Source organism: Nomascus leucogenys, chromosome 23 (assembly GCF_006542625.1).
Source record: "Nomascus leucogenys isolate Asia chromosome 23, Asia_NLE_v1, whole genome shotgun sequence".
Taxonomy (NCBI): Eukaryota; Metazoa; Chordata; class Mammalia; order Primates; family Hylobatidae; genus Nomascus; species Nomascus leucogenys.
Window position 1 is genome coordinate 21,184,905 of NC_044403.1, and position 22,012 is coordinate 21,206,916.

The window sequence follows — 22,012 nt, forward strand, 5'->3', positions numbered from 1 at the left end:
TTTTATCTACTCTCTTTCACATTTTTACAGCCAGTGCCCAAAGTCTAAATGGATGAGTGAATAAAACATGTAAAATAAATAAAATCACTTGGCCAGGAGTGGTGGCTCATGCCTGTAATCCCAGCACTTTGGGAGGCCAAGGCGGGCGGACCATGAGGTCAGGAGATTGAGACCATCCTGACTAATGCAGTGAAACCCCGTCTCTACTAAATATACAAAAAAAATTAGCCGGGCATGGTGGTGGGCGCCTGTAGTCCCAGCTACTTGGGAGGCTGAGGCAGGAGAATGGTCTGAACCCGGGAGGTGGAGCTTGCAGTGAGCTGAGATCGTGCTCTGCACTCCAGCCTGGGCGACAGAGCGAGACTCCGTCTCAAAAAAATAAAAAATAAATAAATAAAAATAAATAAATAAAGTCACTTAAACACGAATGGTATGCTATGCATAGTTACATATTGTTACATTGCTTTGTCTACTTAGCAATATATTCTATCTTTCTACATCAGTAAATATATGTGCATTGTGATTTTTACTGGCTACGAAGTAGTCTAATACATGGATGTAGTAACATTTATTTAACCAGTCCTTTATTGTTGTCCATCTGGGTTATTTTCCATTTTCTTCTCTCATAAACAATCCCTTAGCATAACAGTCATGTACACTCTGCTCCCACCAGCAGTGTATGAAGATGCCTATTTGCCCCCATCCTGGCTAACAGATTAATATTCTCTCCAATGTTTGCCACCTGGACAGGTGATAACTGGTATTTTCGTATTTTAATGTATTATTTATTTGACTGTTGAGGTGATATTTTCATGTGTTTACTGACGATTTCTTACCATTTCCAGTTCCTCTCTGAGGGCACATATAGCTCTTTCTCGACTGGATACCAACTCTTCCAAATACTGATATCTCAGCTTTTTTCGGGCTCGGCATTCTCTCGCACTCTGCCGGCTCCTCTCAAGTTTTGCTTTCAAGTCAATTTTGGCTGGCTTCCGACCACGTTTACCGGGCTTCTTTACTTTGCCTCCAACCACCTTCAGCAAGTGAGAGAAGAAATAATTTTTCCCTTAGTTCTGTGTACAGAAAAGTGAATATGGCTGCATATTAGCAAAGAGAACATTTATAAACAAAACGTGAGTGAAGCCCTATGGAACTAAGAAAGCATAATCCCATCAAATGCCTTCTGGGTCTTTGCCTCATAATTTATTTTCTGACACTTTTGAAACCATGAATGTGAAAGAAGAAATAATGTACATTTTTATTATTTATTTGATAATAAAGTTTAAACAGCTCACCAGTAAACTTTATAAACCATATGGAGATGGATAATAAAAACTGAGAAATGTCTACTAAATATTTTGTTCATGACAATTTTTTTTTTTTCCAGACAGGGTCTCACTCTGTCACTCAGGCTAGAGTTCAGTAGCACAATCATGGCTAACTGCAGCCTTGAGCTCCAGGGCTCAGGTGATCCTTCCACCTCACCCTCCCGTATTGCTGTAACTATAGGCGTGAGCCACCACGCCTGGCTAATTTTTGTATTTTTGTTGTTGTTTTTAGAGATGCGGTTTCACCATATTGCCCAGTCTGGTCTCCAACTCCTAGGCTTAAGTGATCCATTTGCCTTGGCCTCCCAAAGTGCTAGGAGTAAGCCATGGTGCCAGGCCCCACTTTTTTTTTTTTTTTTTTTTTTGAGACAGATTCTCGCTTACTCTGTTACCCAGGCTGGAGCACAGTGGCACCATCACAGCTCACTGCAGTCTTGAATTCCTGAGCTCAAGTATCTTCTGCCTCAGCCTCCCTAGTAGCTGGGTCTACAGGTGAGCATCACCATGCCTGGGTAATTAAAAAAAAAAAAATCGTTTTGTAGAGATGGGTTCTTGCTATGTTGACCAGGCTGGTCTCAAACTCCTGGCCTCAAGCGATCCTCCTGCCTCCACCTCTCAAAGTGCTGGGATTACAGGTGTGAGCCACTGTGCCTGGACTCATGAAGAAGTTTTTATTGCCTTGAGAAAAATAATTGCAACAAAATACATTTAAAGAACTCAACATTCGAAACTGTAAGTTCATTATGATCTCAACATTATAAAACAATACATAGAAGAAAGGAAGTCAACAAGGTCAGTGAAGACTTCTCTGATAGGTGTAATTCTAAATAGCTTTTCCTCACCTATATTTTTATGATTTTCAAATTAGATAATAAAATATAAAATATGGGTATAAAATTGTATATATAAAAATAAATATGTATCCTAAGGAATTTGGCTATAAATTCCCTCAAATTTGTTGAGCCCAAAGGAATACACAGAAAGCCTCAACTGTCTCAGTAGATTTCTCCCTGCTCCCACTGATGTCATAAAGCAACCTCTCAATATTCCTGTTACTCAATTACCTGCCTAGGCACAATTATTAGGTGACTGGCAAAGTAATTTAATCTTCTTCGTTGTTTAGCTTTGAAACCTTCCCAAGTTCTTATGCAAGGTGTAACTATATGGTAAAGAGGATGAATTATTAAACACTTGAACCTGAACTTATACATCAAGTAAGTGTTCTTTAATGCAGTCACCTTGAAAGGGGGTACATTTATTCCAATAATGCCACAGTTCAAAGATTTTTTGGAAAGTAGTATTGGAGCCAGTTTTTATAAGTTTTATAAGGTATAACACAATATGTTAGAGCTATACACTATTCTTTAAATTCCCAATCTGATTATCCACTTTATTTTTCTGACATGGTTCTGAATGACTGATGTCTAGCTCTTTCTGAAAATCGCCCTCGAAGAATAAACATTTTATATCTTTAGTGTCCTGACAGGAATATTGCTAAGGCTTTAAAGGCAATTATAAAAGAGAAGATGCAAAATTCAAACACTGGCAAATCATTAGAATAAATGTAGATGCCTTCCCAGATAGCAAAACTCAAAGGGTCAACATCTGTTTGGATACAAAAACTCTGATTTGTTTGAAATCACTATTAGTATCATATTCACAATGCTAAGTCCCCTAAAAAGATCAGATCATTACTAAGTCTAATAGTTAGGTCAAGAAAACCAAGCTTTAAAGTGAATCAGCCACATTTACCAAACTGTCACATCATGATGGCCAACCATTGTATCTAGCATTTTTTGTGGGGTGGCTCTGAAATGAGACAGATTACTCCAAGGCTCTGGGGGAAAAAAAATCTGTCCTTTCCATCACCGTCTTAAAGCCAGGTGCTTCAGTACTGTTTCCAAGTTAGTTTCAAGTTTTCAAAACCTGGTCTTTTAAAGCTTTTCTCTTCTGCATCATCGTCACGTTTTTTGTTTGTTTGTTTGTTTTGAGATAGAGTCTTGCTCTTGTCGCCCACGCTGGAGTGCAATGGCGCGATCTCAGCTCACTGCAACCTCCTGCTCCTAGGTTCAACCGATTCTCCAGCCAAAGCCTCCCGAGTAGCTGGGATTACAGGTGCCCACCTCAGGTGATCCACCGGGCCTGGCCCAATCGTCATGTTTTTATTACATTATAACAATATACATCTAGCTGGGTGCGGTGGCTCACACCTGTAATCCCAGCACTTTGGGAGACCGAGGCAGGTGGATCACCTGAGGTCAGGAATTCGAGACCAGCCTGGCCAATATGGTGAAACCCTGTCTCTACTAAAAATATAAAACTTAGCCGGGCACGGTGGTGGGCGCCTGTAATCCCAGCTACTTGGGAGGAGGCTGAGGCAGGAGAATCGCTTGAACCTGGGAGGTGGAGGTTGCAGTGGGCCCAGATCGGGCCACTGCACTCCAGGCTAGATGACAAGAGCAAGACCCCAACTCAAAAAAAAAATATATATATATATACATATATATGTGTGTGTGTATATAGATATGTGTATATATATACATATATACACACACACATATATATGTATATAAAAATAAGGAAACTTTCTTCAGAGCCAAATATTTGAAAGCAATTGCAGGATGACCTAGTTCATCCAAATATTAAAATGGGTTAAATTTAAAATTATGCTTATATCTCACCAATCACATAATTTTAATAAAATATTTTGAAATCACCCTGCGTTAAAACAAAGTGTATTTACTATTGAATATACTTTTTGAAAAGCTTATATATTACATCAAGAACTCATGTCTATAGTGAAATAAATGGATAATGACATCTATTCTTTATGTAGTAAAATGAGTCATTAATCATATAACACTATAATCCAATACCTCATATATTGCTGTTTTTAATTAATTCAGGAGTAGCTGCTTTTGAGAAGCCAGAAAGAGAACATAGTGTACTTCATGGACTTCACTGATTTTTGAAACAAACCTAGCAATCATAGAAGTATAAAATAAAAGCTATAACCCTTTGTTTAGTTTTTATGGTAGCAAAATATTTAAATTGGAACTGTGTTATTCCTTTTTTTTAAATTAGAAAGGCATAGTATATGAATCCAAGGTTTCTGTATTTTATGTCATTTCCTATAAAGTTACATTTAAGGCCAGGCACGGTGGCTCATGCTTGTAATCCCAGCACTTTGGGAGGCCGAGGCGGGTGGATCATGAGGTCAGGAGATCGAGACCACGGTGAAACCCTGTCTCTACTAAAAATACAAAAAATTAGCCGGGCGTGGTGGCGGGCGCTTGTAGTGCCAGCTACTCGGAGAGGCTGAAGCAGGAGAATGGCGTGAACCCGGGAGGCGGAGCTTGCAGTGAGCCGAGATCGCGCCACTGCACTCCAGCCTGGGCGACAGAGACTCTGTCTCAAAAAAAAAAAAATAAAAATAAAAAAATAAAGTTACATTTAAAACCACATAATCACCACTTCTCTAGCTTAACTTTTTCTCAGTAATAAACCAAATGTTTTGGCTTTTTGTAACAGCTAATGCCTAAAGTTCTAAGAGAGTAAGTATAACACAGGATTATTGTAAATCTTAGCTATAACAATGTATATGAGACTACTTTAAAAAGAAAAAAAGTATTTGGTAAAAGGAATTTGAGATTTAAAAAAAGAGAGAAAAAAGTATTATACAAACGTAGGTTAGTACCAGTTGCCTTAACAACTGAACTTTATATATTTCATAAGCCATAAAGACTGAGGAACAGATAGGGGGCATTAACTAGGAAACAAGAACCAGCAGCTAAAACTGAAATCAAGCCCACTAATTCCTGGGCGAAAAGACCATTCTTCACAATTCATAGTTTTCACAAACTCAGTGATAACCACATTGTTCCCTTGCTCTTTCCTGATACTTCTGTGAGGAAGCATATTAATATGGGTGAACAAAAGTACTGACTTTCATGTACCAACATAAACTCCAAAGAAAACTGTGAAAATAACTAGCTTTTTTTCCTGCTCTAATTTTATTTCTACTGACATAGAGTCATGTGCAAATTTAAACAGCTGGCTTTAAAACAGTATACCTCTTTACCCACTATCCATTTTATGTCTTCTTCCGCCCTATAGCACATTTGTGAGATGCGGACAGTGAGCCCAAGGGAAACAATAAAGACCTGTCTCCCTACCTCCAATCACTTAGAAAAGAAACCTGCTAGCCAGTGATTTTTCTTACCCTTCACAGAGAGCTTCTTTCACAAAGGTGGGCTATTAAAGATGTTAGACATCAGTAAGGTTTCTGAAATACTAAGTCTGTCTTCATTATATGTGAAAAGTGTTAAAGTCTACTGATTACAAGCAAGACTAAAGGTCCCAATTTTCCAACTCCCTGTTTTAAACACTTCCTCTTTTAAGACAAGCTAAACTAAAGGTCGTGACCTTTTCAAAGTAAGCACCTGGAACTGTGTCATATAATTCTTGGTACCTGGTAATCAGTATTTAATAAATGACAGTTAAAAAACAAAAGACATTCTTAAATAACCAATGTGTCAAAGAAGATTGTGATTACGAGAGAAATTAGAAAAATACTTTGAGGAAAATAGATGGCAATTGCGATTACAAGGGAAGTTAGAAAAATACTTTGAGATGAAAGAAAAAGAAAATACAACATACCAAAACTTATGGGGTACAACTGGAGCATTCCTCAGAGCGAGCTGAACACACCTTTTTTTTTATTTTAAAGAAGAGAGGTTTCAAATCAGTAATCTAATCTTCCACCTTAAGAAACTAGCAAAAGAAGAGCAAATTAAACATAAAGCAGGCAGATAAAATGTAATAATAAATAGTAGGCAGAGATGAATAAAATAGAAGATGGAAATACAACAGAGAAAAATCAATGAAACCAAAAGATTGTTCCTCAAAAGGATCAACAAAATTCACCAACCTTTAGCTAGACTGACCATTAGAGAAAGAAAAAACTCAAAAATACTAAAATCAGGACCGAAAGAGACACCATTACCAACATTACAGAAATAAAAGGGATGCAAAGGAATACTAGGAAAAATTGCATGCCAAAAAAACTAGATAACCCAGATGAAATGGACAAATTCCTAGAAAGACACAAAGTAGCAAAACAGACTCAAGAAGAAATAGAAAATCGGAATTAGACCTATAGCAAATAAGACAGAATCAGTAATAAAAAATTTTCTTCGATTAGTAATCAAAGAAAAGCCTAGGTTTACATGACTTCACTGATGAATTCTACCAAATATTTAAATAATTAACACTCACAAACTCTTCCAAAAAGTGGAATAGGAGAAAGCTTATTTCAACTTATTCCACGAGGCCAATATGTGCTTGAAACCAAAACCAAAGATATCAGAAGAAAACTACAGACCAATATGGTCTTGTGAATTTATATGCAAAAAATCCTCAATAAAATACTAGAAGGCTGAATCTAGCAACATATAAAGATTATACACCATGACTAAAAGGGATTTATCTCAAGAATAAAGGTTGGTTTGACATCTGAAAAATCAATTACTATAATACACCGTATCAACAGGAAAAAAGGACAAAACTTGCATGTTCATCACACACACACACACACACAAAGGACTTGACAGAAATTCCACACCTTCACATGATAAAAACACTCAATAACCTAGAAATAGGAGGAAACTTCCCCAGTCTGATAGTGGACATCTACAAAAAACCCACAGCTAACATCTTACTAACAGTGGAATACTAAATGCTTTCCCCCAAAGATCATGAATAAGGCAACAATCTTGTCTTCTCTCATCCCTTCTATTTAACACTGTACTACCGAGAAAAAGAAAGCATTCAGGGAAAGGAAAGGAAAGGAAAAAGTAAAGAAGTAAAGCTATCTCCTTGAAGGTGATGTGATTTTATATATAGAAAATCCAATCCAAAAGAATTCTTGCCCCCCTGAAAAAACCTATTAGAGCTACTAAATGAGTAGAGCAAGGGTCCAGGATACAAGATCAATATACAAAAATCAGTTGTGTTTCTACACACTATCAATGAACAATCTGAAAATGAAATTAAGAAAATGACTCCACTTATAGTAGCCTAAAAAAGAATACAATATTTAGGAATAAATTTAGCATAAGGAGTGTAAAATCTGTGCACTAAAAAACACAAAATATCATTAAAAGAAATTAAAGAAGATCTGATAAATGGAAAGGCAGCCCATGTTAGTGGGCTGGAAGATTTATTATTATTAAGATAGCAATACTCTTCAAATTGATCTACAGTTTCAAAAAAATTCCTATCAAAATCTCAGCTACCTTTTTGCTGAAATTGGCAGGCTAATCCTAAAATTCATATGGAAATACGAGGGACCCAGAATAACCAAAACAATCTTGAAAAAGATGCAAATTGGAGGGCTCACATTTTCTGATTTAAGAATTTATTAGAAAGCTACAGTAATCAAAACAGTGTAATATTGGCACAAGGACAGACATACAGACCAATGGAAAAGCATACAGAATCCAGAAATAAATCCTTACATTTATAGTCAATTGATTTTTGACAAGGTGCCAAAGCAATTAAATGGGGAAAGAATAGTCTCTTCAATAAAGGGTGCTGGGACAGGTGGATAGCCACTTGCAAAATAATTAAGTTGGATCCCTACCTCGCACCATATACAAAAATTAAAAATTGAACAAGTCAGGTGCAGTGGGTCACACTGTAATCTCAGCACTTTGGGAGGCTGGGGCGGGAGGATCTTTTGAGCCCAGGAGGGCAAGACTGCAGTGAAGCTGGGTTTGTGCCACTGCACTCCAGCCTAGATGACAGGGTGAGACCCTGTCTCAAATTAAAAAAAAAAAAAAAACAGAACAAAGGCCTAAATGTAAGAGATAAAACTATAAAACTTAGAGGAAAACAGAGGATTTACTCCTTATGACCTTGGATTAGGCAATGGTTTCTTAGATATGATAAGCACAAGCTACCAAACTGTATTTCAAGGATAATCAAGGTAAAAAGACAACCCACAGAATGGGAGAAAATATTTGTAAATCACAAATATGATAAGAGACTTTTATCTAGAATACATAAAGAACTCTTACAACTCAATAATAAAAAGACAACCCAATTTTAAAAAGGGGCAAGGATTTGGATAGATATTCCTCCAAAAAAGATATACAAACACCAATAAGCAAATGAAAAAATACTCATCATTAGTCATTAGGGAAATGTGAATCAAAACCACAAAATATATCACTTTACACCCACTAGGATATTTACATAATCAAAAAGATAGCCAATGCCAGGCATGGTGGCTTACGCCTGTAATCCCAGCACTTCGGGAGGCTGAGGTGGGCAGATCACAATGTCAAGAAATAAAGACCATCCTGGCCAACATAGTGAAACCCCATCTCTACTAAAAATAAAAAACAATTAGCTGGACGTGGTGGCGGGCGCCTGTAGGCCCAGCTACTCGGGAGGCTGAGGCAGGAGAATCCCTTGAACCCGGGAGGTGGAGGCTGCAGTGAGCCAAGATTTCACCACTCCATCCTGGCAACACAGCAAGACTCCGTCTCAAAAAAAAAAAAGACAACCAACAACAAGCACTGGTGCAGATGTGGGGAAAGTGAAATCCTCATACATTGCTGTGGGAATGTAAAATGGTGCAGCCACTTTGGAAAACATTTTGGCAGTTCCTCAAAAAGTTAAACACAAAGTTTATAACCTAGCAATTCCAGTCCTAGGTATATTCCAAAAAGAAATGAAAACATATGTCCACATTAGAACTTGTATATCCATGTTCACAGCACTGTTATTCACGATACCTAAAAAGCAGAAACAACCCAAATGCCAATCAACTGATGAATAGATAACAAAAAGTAATATATCCGCACAATGGAACATTATTCAGCTATAAAATGGAATGAAGTACTGACACATGGTACAACACTGATAGCCTTGAAAACATTATGCGAAGTGAAAGAAGACAAATACAAAAGGCCACATATTGTATTATGCCAAATCTATAGAGACTTAAAGTAGATTAATGGTTGCTTAGGGCTGAGAAGGGAAGAAAAAATGGGGAGTGCCTGTTAATAGCCTCAGTTTCTTTTTTTCTCTTTTAAATCAATAGACTTTATTTTTTTACAGCTGTTTAGGTTTACAGGAAAATTAAGCAGAAAGTACAGAGAGTTCCTATACTATCCCCCCTCCACTCTCACAGTTTCCCTTATTATTAACATCTTTCATTAGTGTGGTACACTTATTATAATTGATGAACTAATATTGATTTATTATTAGTAACTGAAGTCTACAGTTTACATTAGAGTTCACTCTTGGTGTGGTATATTCTATGAATTTTGATAAGCAGTATCATACAGAATAGTCTCACTGCCCTAAAAATCCCCTGTGCTCCATCTATTCCTCTCTCTCTTCCTCGTTCTCCTGAAACCCTGACAATCACTGAACTTTTTACTATCTCTACAGTTTTGCCTTTTCCAAAATGGCTCCTTTCACTTAGCAATATGCATTTAAGGCTCCTCCATGACTTTTCGTGGCTTGATAGCTTGTTTATTTTTCTTTTTCTTTCTTTTTTTTTCTAAGAAACAGGGCCTCACTATGTTGCCCAGGCTGGTCTCAGAATCTTGGGCTCAAGCTGTCCTTCTGCCTCACCCTCCCAAGTAGCTGGAACTACAGGTGCATCTAGCAACTCGTTTCTTTTTACTGATAAATAGTATTCCACTGGAGGGATGTACCACAGTTTGTTTATAAGAGTCTCTTCTTGGAGTGATGGAACTGTTTTGGAATTAGATAGTGATGATCATTGCACAATTCTGTGAATATACTAAAAATCACAGGATGAACAAATTAAAAGGGTGAATTTTATGGTTTGTGAATTACCTCTATTATTTTTTTAAAAAGACATGGTTGCCTAGTGAAGCTGAAAAAGCAAAAAGAATAGCTGAAAGGGAAGAATCAAGGTAGCACAGATACAGAAGCTTATGAGGAGAATGAGTATTCTGGAGGGGAGCGGTCAAGCATAAGGTTCTAACTCATGAGTTTTAAGGTTGAGAATTAAGATAAAACTGGATTTAATCAAGGGAGGGATAGCTGATAATTCTAAAATTAACCATTACAGCGAAAGACAAAATAGAAACCAGTCTGCAAAGGCCTGAGGAAATTATGGATGGCCTAGGCTTCACAGTCAACGAGTTTAACTTCCACAGAAAGAGAACACATAATTATAGTTGCATGCTCTTTAGGAGTTAACTGGGGCTTCTTAAAATGAGGAAGCCTCCAGCACCCACATTTAATCCTATTCCAAAGATTCTTGGACTATTTGCTTCCCAGTTTTCAGGACAAACAGAATAAAAACATAAATTCGGGGCTAAACCAGGGTGTGTGTTCAGAAAGCACTCATTATGAACAAGGCCTTGAGTGAGGCACTCTGCACGCTATCTCATGTTATTTCACACTACCTCAGATAAGGTCAGCACTATTATCCTCATCTTTTTCCAGTAAAGAGGGGCACATTAATTCCTTTATTCAAGGACCCTTAATTAAATACCTACTTTGTCCCAAACACTGTAAAACTCTAGGGATAAATATAAAACAATAGGACACTTAAACTTAATGCATTTAGACTAGTGAAAAGAAGCAGATATGAAATAAACAATAACATTGCAGATAGCAGAATATCAATATAGACAAGAATGCTGGTGGTGGAGGGATGTGTATACACAGACACAGATATGGATATGTGATCTCTTCATTTCATAGATGACAAGATTTTAGTCCAGAGACTTCCATCAGAGCAGGGACTAGAACCCAAGTCCCTAGATTTGTATCATGGCAACCTGTCAGAAGGTAATCAAGCATGCCTATTACCATCCACCTCTCAGACAGGACACATTAATCTGATCATATAATTCCCTGAAAAAGCTCTAACACTGACAGGTGCATTAAATGCACTGTTGTATTTATGCTATACATTCATTCATTAAATGCAACTCACTTTGATATTAGGCACTCAGTTAAGGGGTGTGCTGAGAAGGTTAACTAACTTTTTCATGTTACACCTCATTGAAGTTTCCCTCTACTATTGTGATTCTCCATGCCCACCCACTAAAGTGATGCCAATGTATTCCTTTATAAACCTCTGATTTCTCTCTTCTTCTCCATTCCTACTGATAGAGACAGGGGACAGAAAATTCTAGACAGAAAAGGGTGGGTCCCTGACAAAACCCTATCCTCAAGCCGAAAAGCCTGAAATGATGGCCCACAATGAGAACTGACATCCCTGTTTTCCCACTCAAATGTTGCCTTTTCCTAAACCACCCATGGCCCTGCCCCACCCCATCCCGTGCCTATAAAACCCCCAGACTCAGCCAGTAGATGAGACTACGGCTAGAGAGAGAAGTGGCTTGACTTCAGAGGAATGGCTTGATGGCATAACTTCAGAGAAGAGTCTGGCTGGAGACAGCTGGACTTCAAGGGAAGATTACCTACCAGTCCCATCCCCTTTTCAGTTCCCCCTCCTGCTGAGAACCACTTTCATCAGCAATAAAATCCCCCACATTCACCATCCTTCACCATCCTTCACCATCCTTCAATTCATTTATGTGACCTCATTTTACCTGGATGCTGGATAAGAGCTTAGGAGCCACAAGTGCAAATACAAAAGGCTGTCACATTGGCCCTCTGCCCTTGCTGGTGGAAGGCAGTTGCCTCACAAGAAAAGGCAAAGAGTCCACTGAGCTATTAACAGTTGAGCCATCCATGGATGGCAGAGCTCAAAGAGCACTATAACACTCCCTCTGGGGCTTCAGAAGTCTCAGGCACCCCTACCTGGATGCTGCCATTGGGCCTGCATAAAGTTCACTCCTGCCAGTACCAAAGCAGCTGGCCAGTTCCAGTGCTCATTCACTCCAGTTCCCTCACTGGTTTGCTCACATGCTCCCTCCTGCAAGGAGTTGAGAGTGGTGGGCTGAGTATATGAGGCACCCCTGTTGTGAGTCCCACAAAAGGGTCAGGGAAATATCCTGCTTCACTGACATCCTAACACCAGTCAGGGCACTACTCACAGGTTGTTACAATAGGTTCCCAGTGCATCTCCCTGCCATCTCTCCTTTTCCACCCCACTTCCCTAGTCAATCCATTTTGCAAAGAGCTGCCAGATTAACCTTTCTTTTCATAACTTTAGGATGTTTTTCTTCACTGTAAAAAAGTAATACCTGATCATTATAGAAATAATAAATTTTCTCTAATGGCCCCTGGCCATTGCACCCTCAAGTTCAAGAAAAGACCTCTGGCTCAGCACTACTAAGTCACCATATCCAGTATACTCATTTCTTGGGGCTGCTGTAACAAATCACCACAAACGTGGTGGCTTAAACCAACAGAAATTTATTCTCTGGCTCTGGATGTCCAGACTGGGACAGTCTGGTGGAGCTGCATTCCCTCTGAAGGTCATGGAGGAGGATCCATTCTTTGCCTCTCCAGCTTCTGGTGGCTGCCAGCATTCCTTGACTTGTAGCCACATCACTGCAATCTGCCTCGGTGGTCACACTGCTTCCTCATCTGTCCATCAAAGCTCCCTCTGCCTTAGTCTTATGAGGACACTTGTCACTGGATTTACGGCCCATCCAGATAATGGAGGATAAACTCCTCCTCTCAAAATCCTTAATCACATCTTTTGCCATACAAGGTAATATTCACTGTTTTACCATATAAGGTGATAACTACAGGTTCCAGGGATTCAGACATGGATATATCTTTTTAGGGGCCATCATTGAGCCCACTGCATCCAGGATTCCCGCACAAAGCCAGTTCTCTCTTTCATTATCCCCAGCAGGCACCCTCTGTATCAACTCAAGCCAGTCTCCCTAGAGACCACCAGCCTGAACCACATCCCCTGCATTTCTAACTATACCTATATTTCTATTTTCCCTCTATCCTCCCACCACCCAAAAGGGCAAATCTTGTTTTATTTTGTTAAGATCAGCTCTAGCCCTCTTTCTCTGAAGCTCTCACTGACCACCACCCTCAGTCCATAAGTCATTTTTCTTCAAAGTTCTGGAACACAGAGTTAATATCACACTGAATTTATATGCTTTGTTATATTGTTTTTTTAGTGGACTCATACATTTTTCTATCTCCCCAAGTAGTCTGAGCTCCTCGAGCACAGAAGCTATGTTTTCTACTCCTTTTGCAACCCCATAGTATCCAGCACAGAGCCAGGCATTTAAGAGATATTTATTAAAAGATTGATAATTTAATGAATAAATGAAAAAGAAAAATCAGCAATATTTTGAAAGTGATTTAAACTACTACCACCAACAACTTTAAAGAAGTTGTTAAAAAGAAATGCTCCCTCTCAGGGATGTAAAATCTGAAAAGCAATTAAGAACTCTTGTTTTATCACCCTTTTTATACTTATTTACATCCTGATGCTCTAATTAAGGCGACTAATAAAAGTTTCAAGTTGTTAAAGTTAAGAGAACCACTGTATTTAGATGAAGAAGTACCAGCAGCCTCAGCCAAAAAGGAAAACAGGAGGGCTTGTTTTGTCTTTCTCTTAAAAACACAAAGAGAAAAGTTATCTCCCACGGATTAAAGAAAAATAAGATAAATATGAATGTGGCTAGCCACTGCTCTTTACCACTTTAAAGAAAAAAAACAAGCAGTGGCGTTTTCATTTGATGTTAAGGCTCCCATAACTTCCTTCACAACTGTGGGTTAGGCTTCTTCTCTTTTTATATTTGCCAGATCTACAGAAAGCAGCAAAGTCTACTCACATCTTCCTGCTGCTAACCTTTCTGCCAGTTTTTCTAGTCAACAGGAGAAAGATCAAGTAGGCATCTCTAGCCTGAGAGTTAACTTCTCTGCCTCTCCTCTCTCAACTCCTATCCCTTCCCCCATCCCCCCCAACTGGTAAGTCCTCTTTGTAAAAGTCTCTCCACTCTTAGATGGCGTAACAGCCCTATCTTCTGGTTCTCTTATGTCAATGACCTCTCTTTTCAGTTTATTTTGCTGAGTCCTATTCTTTAAGAATCTTCTAATCACTTTAGAGTTTTCCAGGGCTCTCTTTAGCTCTCTATTCTCTCCACTCTTGTATCTTTTTGGAATTTTATGCACACCACATCAACTGCAACTTACATTGTAAAGTCTCTAATATGGTCTTCAGTCCCAGGCCTTTCTTCTGTGCAATCTAACCATGCCAGTGAGAATTCAAAAAAGACCAGGATTTATTGAACTCAGTATGTATTAAGTTCTTCTGGCATGGGATCACACATATATTACATTTAATTCTCACAATAACTCAATAAAGTCCTTATTAACACACCCAATCTGTATCTGAAGAAAGTAATATCTGAAGAGATTAAATAAGCTGTCCAAAATCACAACAGTTTGAAAGGGTGAAAATGAGATTTGAACTCAAGTCATATGCTAAAACCCATGTTCTTTCATAATTGGACCATCTGCCTCTGATCTCGTCCCAGTTCCTACATTTTCACCCTAATCTGTTCTCCATATAGCCATTGGCATTTTTCTTCAAAACACAAATCTGATTTTGTCACTTCTGCTTTAAAACCCTTCAATGGCTCCCCAACACTTATGGCCTTGGTTTTCAAACCTCATTACACATAAGAGCCACTCAACTGGGAAGCCTATTAAAATTTAAATTCCCAGACCCTATCCCAAAAGAATCTGATTCACCAGGTCTCTTCCAATCTGAAAGATACTGACCCAAATTTGTCAGCCTTGTTTACCAGGCATATTGTAATTTGGTCCCTGCTTATCTTTCATCCTCATCTGTGACCACACCTCTACTTGTGCTTTATGCTGTAGTTCAAGGTTAATAAATTACCGCCCTGCTGGCAACCCAAATACAGCCTGCTGCCAGTTTTTTTTTTTTGAGCCGGAGTTTTGCTCTTGTTGCCCAGGCTGGAGTGCAATGGTGCGATCTCGGCTCACCACAGCCTCCGCCTCCTGGGTTCAAGCAATTCTCCTGCCTCAGCCTCCCGAATAGCTGGGATTACAGGCATGCGCCACCATGCCCAGCTAATTTTGTATTTTTAGTAGAGACGGGGTTTCTCCCTGTTGGTCAGGCTGGTCTCGAACTCCTGACCTCAGGTGATCCGCCCGCTTTGGCCTCCCAAAATGCTGGGATTACAGGCGTGAGCCACTGTGCCTGGCCCAGTTTTTGAAAATAAAGTTTTACTGGAACACAGCCATGCCCATTCATTATATTCTGCTTATGGTTGCTTTCATGATACAATGGCAGAGTGGAATAATTCCAACAGACACCATATGGTGTGCATGGCCCTTTACAGAAAGTCTGTGGATCCTTCTCTAGCTGTACCAAAATACTTACTTTACTGTGCAAGATGCTTTAGTACAGGATATTCCATCTTTCCTGTTTTGGAGGGGACTCCAGTTCTTTAAAGATTCATTCCTACTCTGTAAACCCATGTCTGACCTACTTCAACAGTTAAGCATCTACTCTTACTGCCCCAAAAGAACTTTGCCTCTATTGCCCTCATTTTCTACTTCACTGTATTGTAATTACTTTTCTATTTGTCTGCCTCACCCAATAAAATGTTCCCTGAGAACAGTTACAAACTCTTTTTTTTTTTTTTTTTTTTTTGAGACGGAGTCTCGCTGTCGCCCAGGGTGGAGTACAGTGGCACGATCTCGGCTCACTGCAGGCTCCGCCCCCTGGGGTTCACGCCATTCTCCTGCCTCAGCCTCCTGAGTAGCTGGGACTACAGACGCCCGCCAACTCGCCCGGCTAATTTTTTGTATTTCTAATAGAGACGGGGTTTCACTGTATTAGCCAGGATGATCTCGATCTCCTAACCTCGTGATCCACCTGCCTCGGCCTCCCAAAGTGCTGGGATTACAGGCGTGAGCCAACATGAACTCTTATCTTTGCAACTCCAATGCCTAGCACAATGCCTTGTACATATTAGGTGTCCAACAAATGTTGGATGAATTAATAAATAAACTTTTCTGAAAATCTTAGAGGACAAAACATTCTGAATAAGGTTATTTAAACTTAGATTAAACTGAGATTAAGGTTATTTAAACTTACATTTCAACTGGTTTCTGTGGTATTTAAATTACTCCTTGGTTTCTGAATTATCTGTAGAGGTACTCAAGTTAAAATGTGCAAGTAACCTAGACAAGAAAGGAAGGCGGCCGGGCATGGTGGCTCATGTCTGTAATCTCAGCACTTTGGGAGGCAGAGGCGGGCAGATTGCTTGAGCTCAGGAGTTTGAAACCAGCCTGGACAACACAGGCTGTCTCTACAAAAAATATTTTTAAATTAGTCAGGCATGGTGGCAGGCACCTGTGGTCCCAGCTATTCCAGAGGCTGAAGTGGGAGGATCGCTTGAGCCAGGGAGGTGGAGGCTGCAGTGAACCATGATTGCACCACTGTGCCCAGCGTGGGCAACAGAGTGAGACCGTCTCAAAAAAAAAAAAAAAAAGAAAAGAAATGAAAGCAAGCACATTAATGTCTACTGTCAGAGATTTGTTTAATAGATGACATGGCTCTTTTGTCTTGGTCTTCTAGAAAGTGTTGATGTGAGTAAGAGGACATGAAAAGCAGAAAATGTCTGGGCTATAAGGCACGGCCCAAGGGAGGTAGCTTCAACTGCAGCAGAGGATGGTTAAGGAGCCAAAAGATAAATGAGGGAATGTCAAAGAGATTTTTTTGCCAAATTAAACTTTTTTTGAGAACTACTCAGAACTGGAAAGAATCAGAAGACTTTGGCAGAGGGAGTGAGTTAAAAGGGTAAGGAAAGTGTAAGAAACCTCATTTCCAGATAATCACGTAGAATACAAGGTAGAAAAGAAGTGTGGAGGGAAATGGCAGCTCACATTGGCATGCTGCAGCCAGTAGCCGGCCTACTCCTGCATCAGTCGCTCAACTGGATCTTGACACCTCAATTTATTCATGTGTTCATTCAATAAAGTCCAACATAAAACAAAAAATAAGAACCTTCTATCTATGATCAAAGCCTCTGAAAATAACACATTTCTATTTTCTAATTGAATGCAGCAGGTCAAGGGAGAAGAAACTTTCCTCTTTTCTTTTTTTTTTTTTTTTTTGAGACAGAGTCTGGCTCCATTGCCCAGGCTGGAGTGCAGTGGCACGATCTCGGCTCACAGCAACCTTCACCTCCTGGGCTTATGCGATTCTCGTGCCTCAGCCTCCCTCCTGAGTAGCCGGGATTACAGCTGCGCACCACCACACCTGGATAATTTTTTATATTTTTTGAAGAGATGAGGTTTCACCATGTTGCCCATGCTGATCTTGAACTCCTGAACTCAATCCACCTACCTTGGCCTCTCAAAGTGCTGGGATTACAGGCATAAGCCACCACACCTGGCCAAGGAGAAGAAATTTTCATAAAAACAAGCACTTTTTCCTAGTGGTAAACATGGAGGTGGCCTCAGGAGACTACCTTTCTCACACTATCTAACAGTTAATAACAGAGCTTAAGTTCATTTTATGTCCCACCCCACTGCCCCTGTCCCATCTGGAGCATAGTCTGGAGCAAAGGGTAGTGTAGGTGTTACAAATCTTATACAACAGCATATACTTAAGAATTACTAAAATGAGCATCTCAGGGACCTACTGCACTGTGGTAAGGCCCAAGGAATCACTGTTAGGTAATATAATAATGATAACGTGTTTTCAGAGCCTACTATGTGTTAGAGTCTGTACTAGAGCTTTAAATGCATCATCCCTAATCCTCACCAAGTCCTCACCTATTGGCCACATTTAACAGATAAGGAAATGGAAGCTCAAAAAAGTTAAATAAATTAGCCAAGATTTTTTCCTTCCCAAATAGCCTAGTAAGAGATCTACTCAGTATTTGAGCTCTGCTACTTAACACTTTCCTAAACCCCCACTTTGAGATGCCCAATCTATCTCTTGCTTTATTTCTCTCATTTGCCATTGTAAGTATGTGCTGGCTGGTTTGCTCAGCTGGAGCACACTGATTAATAAAGGCTGAGTACATCAGGGCAATCTCCTTAATGTCACCCTGATCCAATTCAATTCAATCTCTATAAATGAGTACTTTATGCTGTATTAGGCACACTGCTAGAAACTTGGGAGGCAAAGCTGTTCCCCATTCAAATCTGTCCTGCTCTCACTCCAGTCAGCTACATGGCAGAGTGTGGAGAACTCGCAGCAAACTCATTTATCACCACTGGTAAAAACAACTCAGAATACAAAATCTTTATAAAGGGAGGCCCTCACATCATCATCGTCATGTTTCCTGACCTACTCACTCAAATACTGCCTCTCTATAACTGCTGTTCCTGCCTACTCTGTCTTCTTCCTGTTGCCCTGGTCTTGCTGTCAGCCAGTTTATCATCCTTTATGCTCTCACAGGCACAGCCACCATACTTCCAAACCCCAATCCTCGTCTTCCCTCACACTGAGGAAAATGGGACCAGAGAGTGTGACTCATACAGAATGTGAGGGAAAAGTGTGTTTTGTGTGTATGTCTGTATATACTAGGAGGACAGTACAATTTTGTGGGATTATAACTAGGGCACAGAAAAGGCAGGGCTGGGAGCTGCCAAAGCCTTACATAAGGACGGTTTCACACTGCCTGACTGTTGAAGGAGAGTCCAGTATTGTACATGACATGTAAATATTACTCATCTACAACTACAACATGCATTCGAAGTGCAAGTAGAGTATTCCAGAGGCACTCTCCATCCAGAGACATTTAAATGAATTTTCTTTTTGATACTCACTAAGGTTTTTAAAGCTGCTGGTTTCTAAGTACTTATAAAAACAATGAATTAATAAAGAGTGAGAATCAAATTCATTGTGCTTACCTGTGTATCCTTTAGGAAGGAATTCACGGATAGCTTACCCTCAGATTTTAACTTCACTCTTTTAGGTTAAACAATGACATTTTGAACCTTCCTTCACCCCACCAGGTTGCTAATTTTAGAAATAACCTTTATAAGATCTTACAGCTAAGTAAAGTAGCCCAAAATCCTATGTATTTTTCTTGGACTTATTTGAAATTATTGAAGACTTTCAGAAAGTTGTTAAATGTTTCAAAGGTCTGAAAAGGAAAAACCTGAAAATCAGAAAAAATATATTCTGAATCTCAAGTTAGGAAAAATAAAGAACAGTATGTTCTTCTACCATCCTTAAATACCCACAACATTAGTATTATTTTCTGGTCAAGATAATGGATACAGCATTAACATTTAATTTCAAAATTAACACTGAAAGATCAAGCTAGCAAAGACTTTTATGAAATATTATTTCTGCCTTTTGGCTGGAACTGCCATCTTCCAGTAATTCACCAAAATGATTAACACAAAGGGAAAGAGAAAAGGCACCAACAGATGTTCTCCAAGCCTTTTAGAACATATGGAGATGTTCCTTTGGCCACATACATGGAAACCTACAAGAAAGGTGATATTGTAGCCAGGCGTGGTGGCTCATGTCTGTAATCCCAACATTTTGAGAGGCCGAGGTGGGCGGATCACGAGACCAGGAGATTGAGACCATCCTGGTCAACATAGTGAAGCCCCAGCTCTACTAAAAATACAAAAATTAGCTGGGCATGGTGGCACACACCTGTCATCCCTGCTCAGAGGCTGAGGCAGGAGAATTGCTTGAACCACGGAGTCAGAGGTTGCAGTGGGCCAAGATCGCACCACTGCACTCCAGCCTGGTGACAGAGCGAGACTCTGTCTCAAAGAAAGAAAAAAAAGAAGGGTGATATTTTAGGCATCAATAGAATGGGGACTGTTTAAAAGGGAGTACCTTACACAGATCACCTGAGGTCAGGAGTTCCAGACCAGCCTGGCCAACATGATGAAACCCTATCTGTTAAAAAATGCAAAAAGTTGGCCAGGTGCAGTGGCTCATGCCTGTAATCTCAGCACTTTGGGAGGCCAGGGTGGGCTGATCACTTGAGGCCAGGAGTTCGAGACCAGCCTGGCCAACACGGCAAAACTCTGTCTCTAATAAAAATACAAAAATTAATCGGTTGTGGTGGCATGCACCTGTAATCCCAGCTACTCAGGAGGCTGAGGCAGGAGAATCACTTGAACCCAGGAGGCGGAGTTTACAGTGAGCCAAGACTGCGCCACTGCATCAAGCCTGGGCGACTAACTGAGCAAGACCCTGTCTCAAAAAAAAAATTAGCCAGACATGGTGGCCCATGCCTGTAGTCACACCTACTCGGGAGACTGGGGCAGGAGAATCGCTTAAACTCAGGAGGCAGAGATTGCAGTGAGCTGAGATCATGCCACTGCACTCCAGCCTGGGGGACACAGACTCCATCTCAAAAAAAAAAAAAAAAGTAATGCCCTACAAATCTTACATGGCAAAACTGGAAGAGTCTACAATGTTACCCAGCATTCTGTTGGCCTTGTTGTAAACAAAAAAGGGGAAGATTCTTGCCAAGAGAATTAATGTGTGTATTGAGCATATTAAGTACTCTTAAGAGCTGACAGCTTCCAGAAACGTGTGAGGGAAAATGATCAGAAAAAGAAGCCAGTGAGACCCTCATCTCTGCAAAAAATTAGCTAGGAATGGATGTACATTCCTGTAGTCCCAGCCACTTGGGAGGCTGAGGTGGAGGACTGCTTTGAGCCCAGGAGTTCGAGGCTGCGGTGAATTGTGATCACACCAACGCACTCCAGCCTGGGCAACAGTGCAAGACCCTATCTCAAAAAAAAAAGGAAACTAAATAAGAAAGGTACCTGGGTTCAATTGAAGCACTCCACCAGTGGAAAACAGCCTGAGCTACTAGAACTTATTCCCTATGAATTCGTGGCATAATAGGGGTAAAAAAGACGAAAGGTGTAAAAACGTTTATCTTCATTGAGTAGAAGTGTGATGTCCTGGCCGGGCGCAGTGGCTCACACCTGTATTCCTAGCACTTTGGGAGACCAAGGTGGGTGGATCACCTGAGGTCACTCAGGAGTTTGAGACCAGCCTGATCAACATGGTGAAACCCTGTCTCTACGAAAAATAAAAATTTAGCTGGGTGTGGTGGCACACGCCTGTAGTCCCAGCTACTCAGGAAGCTGAGGCAGGAGAATTGCTTGAACCCAGGAGGCGGAGGTTGCAGTGAGACAAGATTGCGCCACTGCACACTGCACTCCAGCCTGGGCGATAGAGCAGAGACTCCGTCTCAAAAAAAAAAAAAAGAAAGAAAGAAGTGTGATGTCCCCTCCCCTTCCCTCCCCAAAGAAATATTCAAAGCAAAAAAAAAAAAAAAAAAATATTACTTGCTGATTTTTCTGGAAAACTTTCAGAACGCTCCCCTTCTGTCTTGGAAATACCACTTCCCCAGTATCATACCCCACGAATGTTACTATGGCAAAACTAGAAGAGTCTACAATGTTATCCCGCATTCTGTTGGCATTGTTGTAAACAAACAAGGGCAAGATTCTTGTCAAGGGAATTAATGTGTGTACTGAGCATATTAAGCACTCTAAGAGCTGATAACTTCCTGAAACGCACCCCCTTTCTGTCTTGGAAATACCACTTCCTATTAAGAGGGGTTTACTACTTCATAAGCAATCCGTTCCTCTAGGTGAGTAACAATTCCAGAGTACTGCACTGGGCTTTCCCTTCCATCTGTCACTTCCTCACAGCCTTCTACATGAAGAGGAAGAGAAAACAAGAAGGAAAGAATAAAACA

General features: G+C 40.1%; 1 protein-coding gene across 1 annotated transcript in view; it reads right to left on the reverse strand.

The window, feature by feature from the left end:
- Window positions 1-22,012, reverse strand: part of CREBL2 (cAMP responsive element binding protein like 2) — a 31,889-nt gene that overhangs the window by 8,188 nt on the left and 1,689 nt on the right. Inside the window, exon 2 of the mRNA XM_003265515.2 lies at window positions 837-1,034. Within this exon, the coding sequence (XP_003265563.1) occupies window positions 837-1,034 (198 nt within the window). The remainder of the gene's footprint in view (window positions 1-836; window positions 1,035-22,012) is intronic.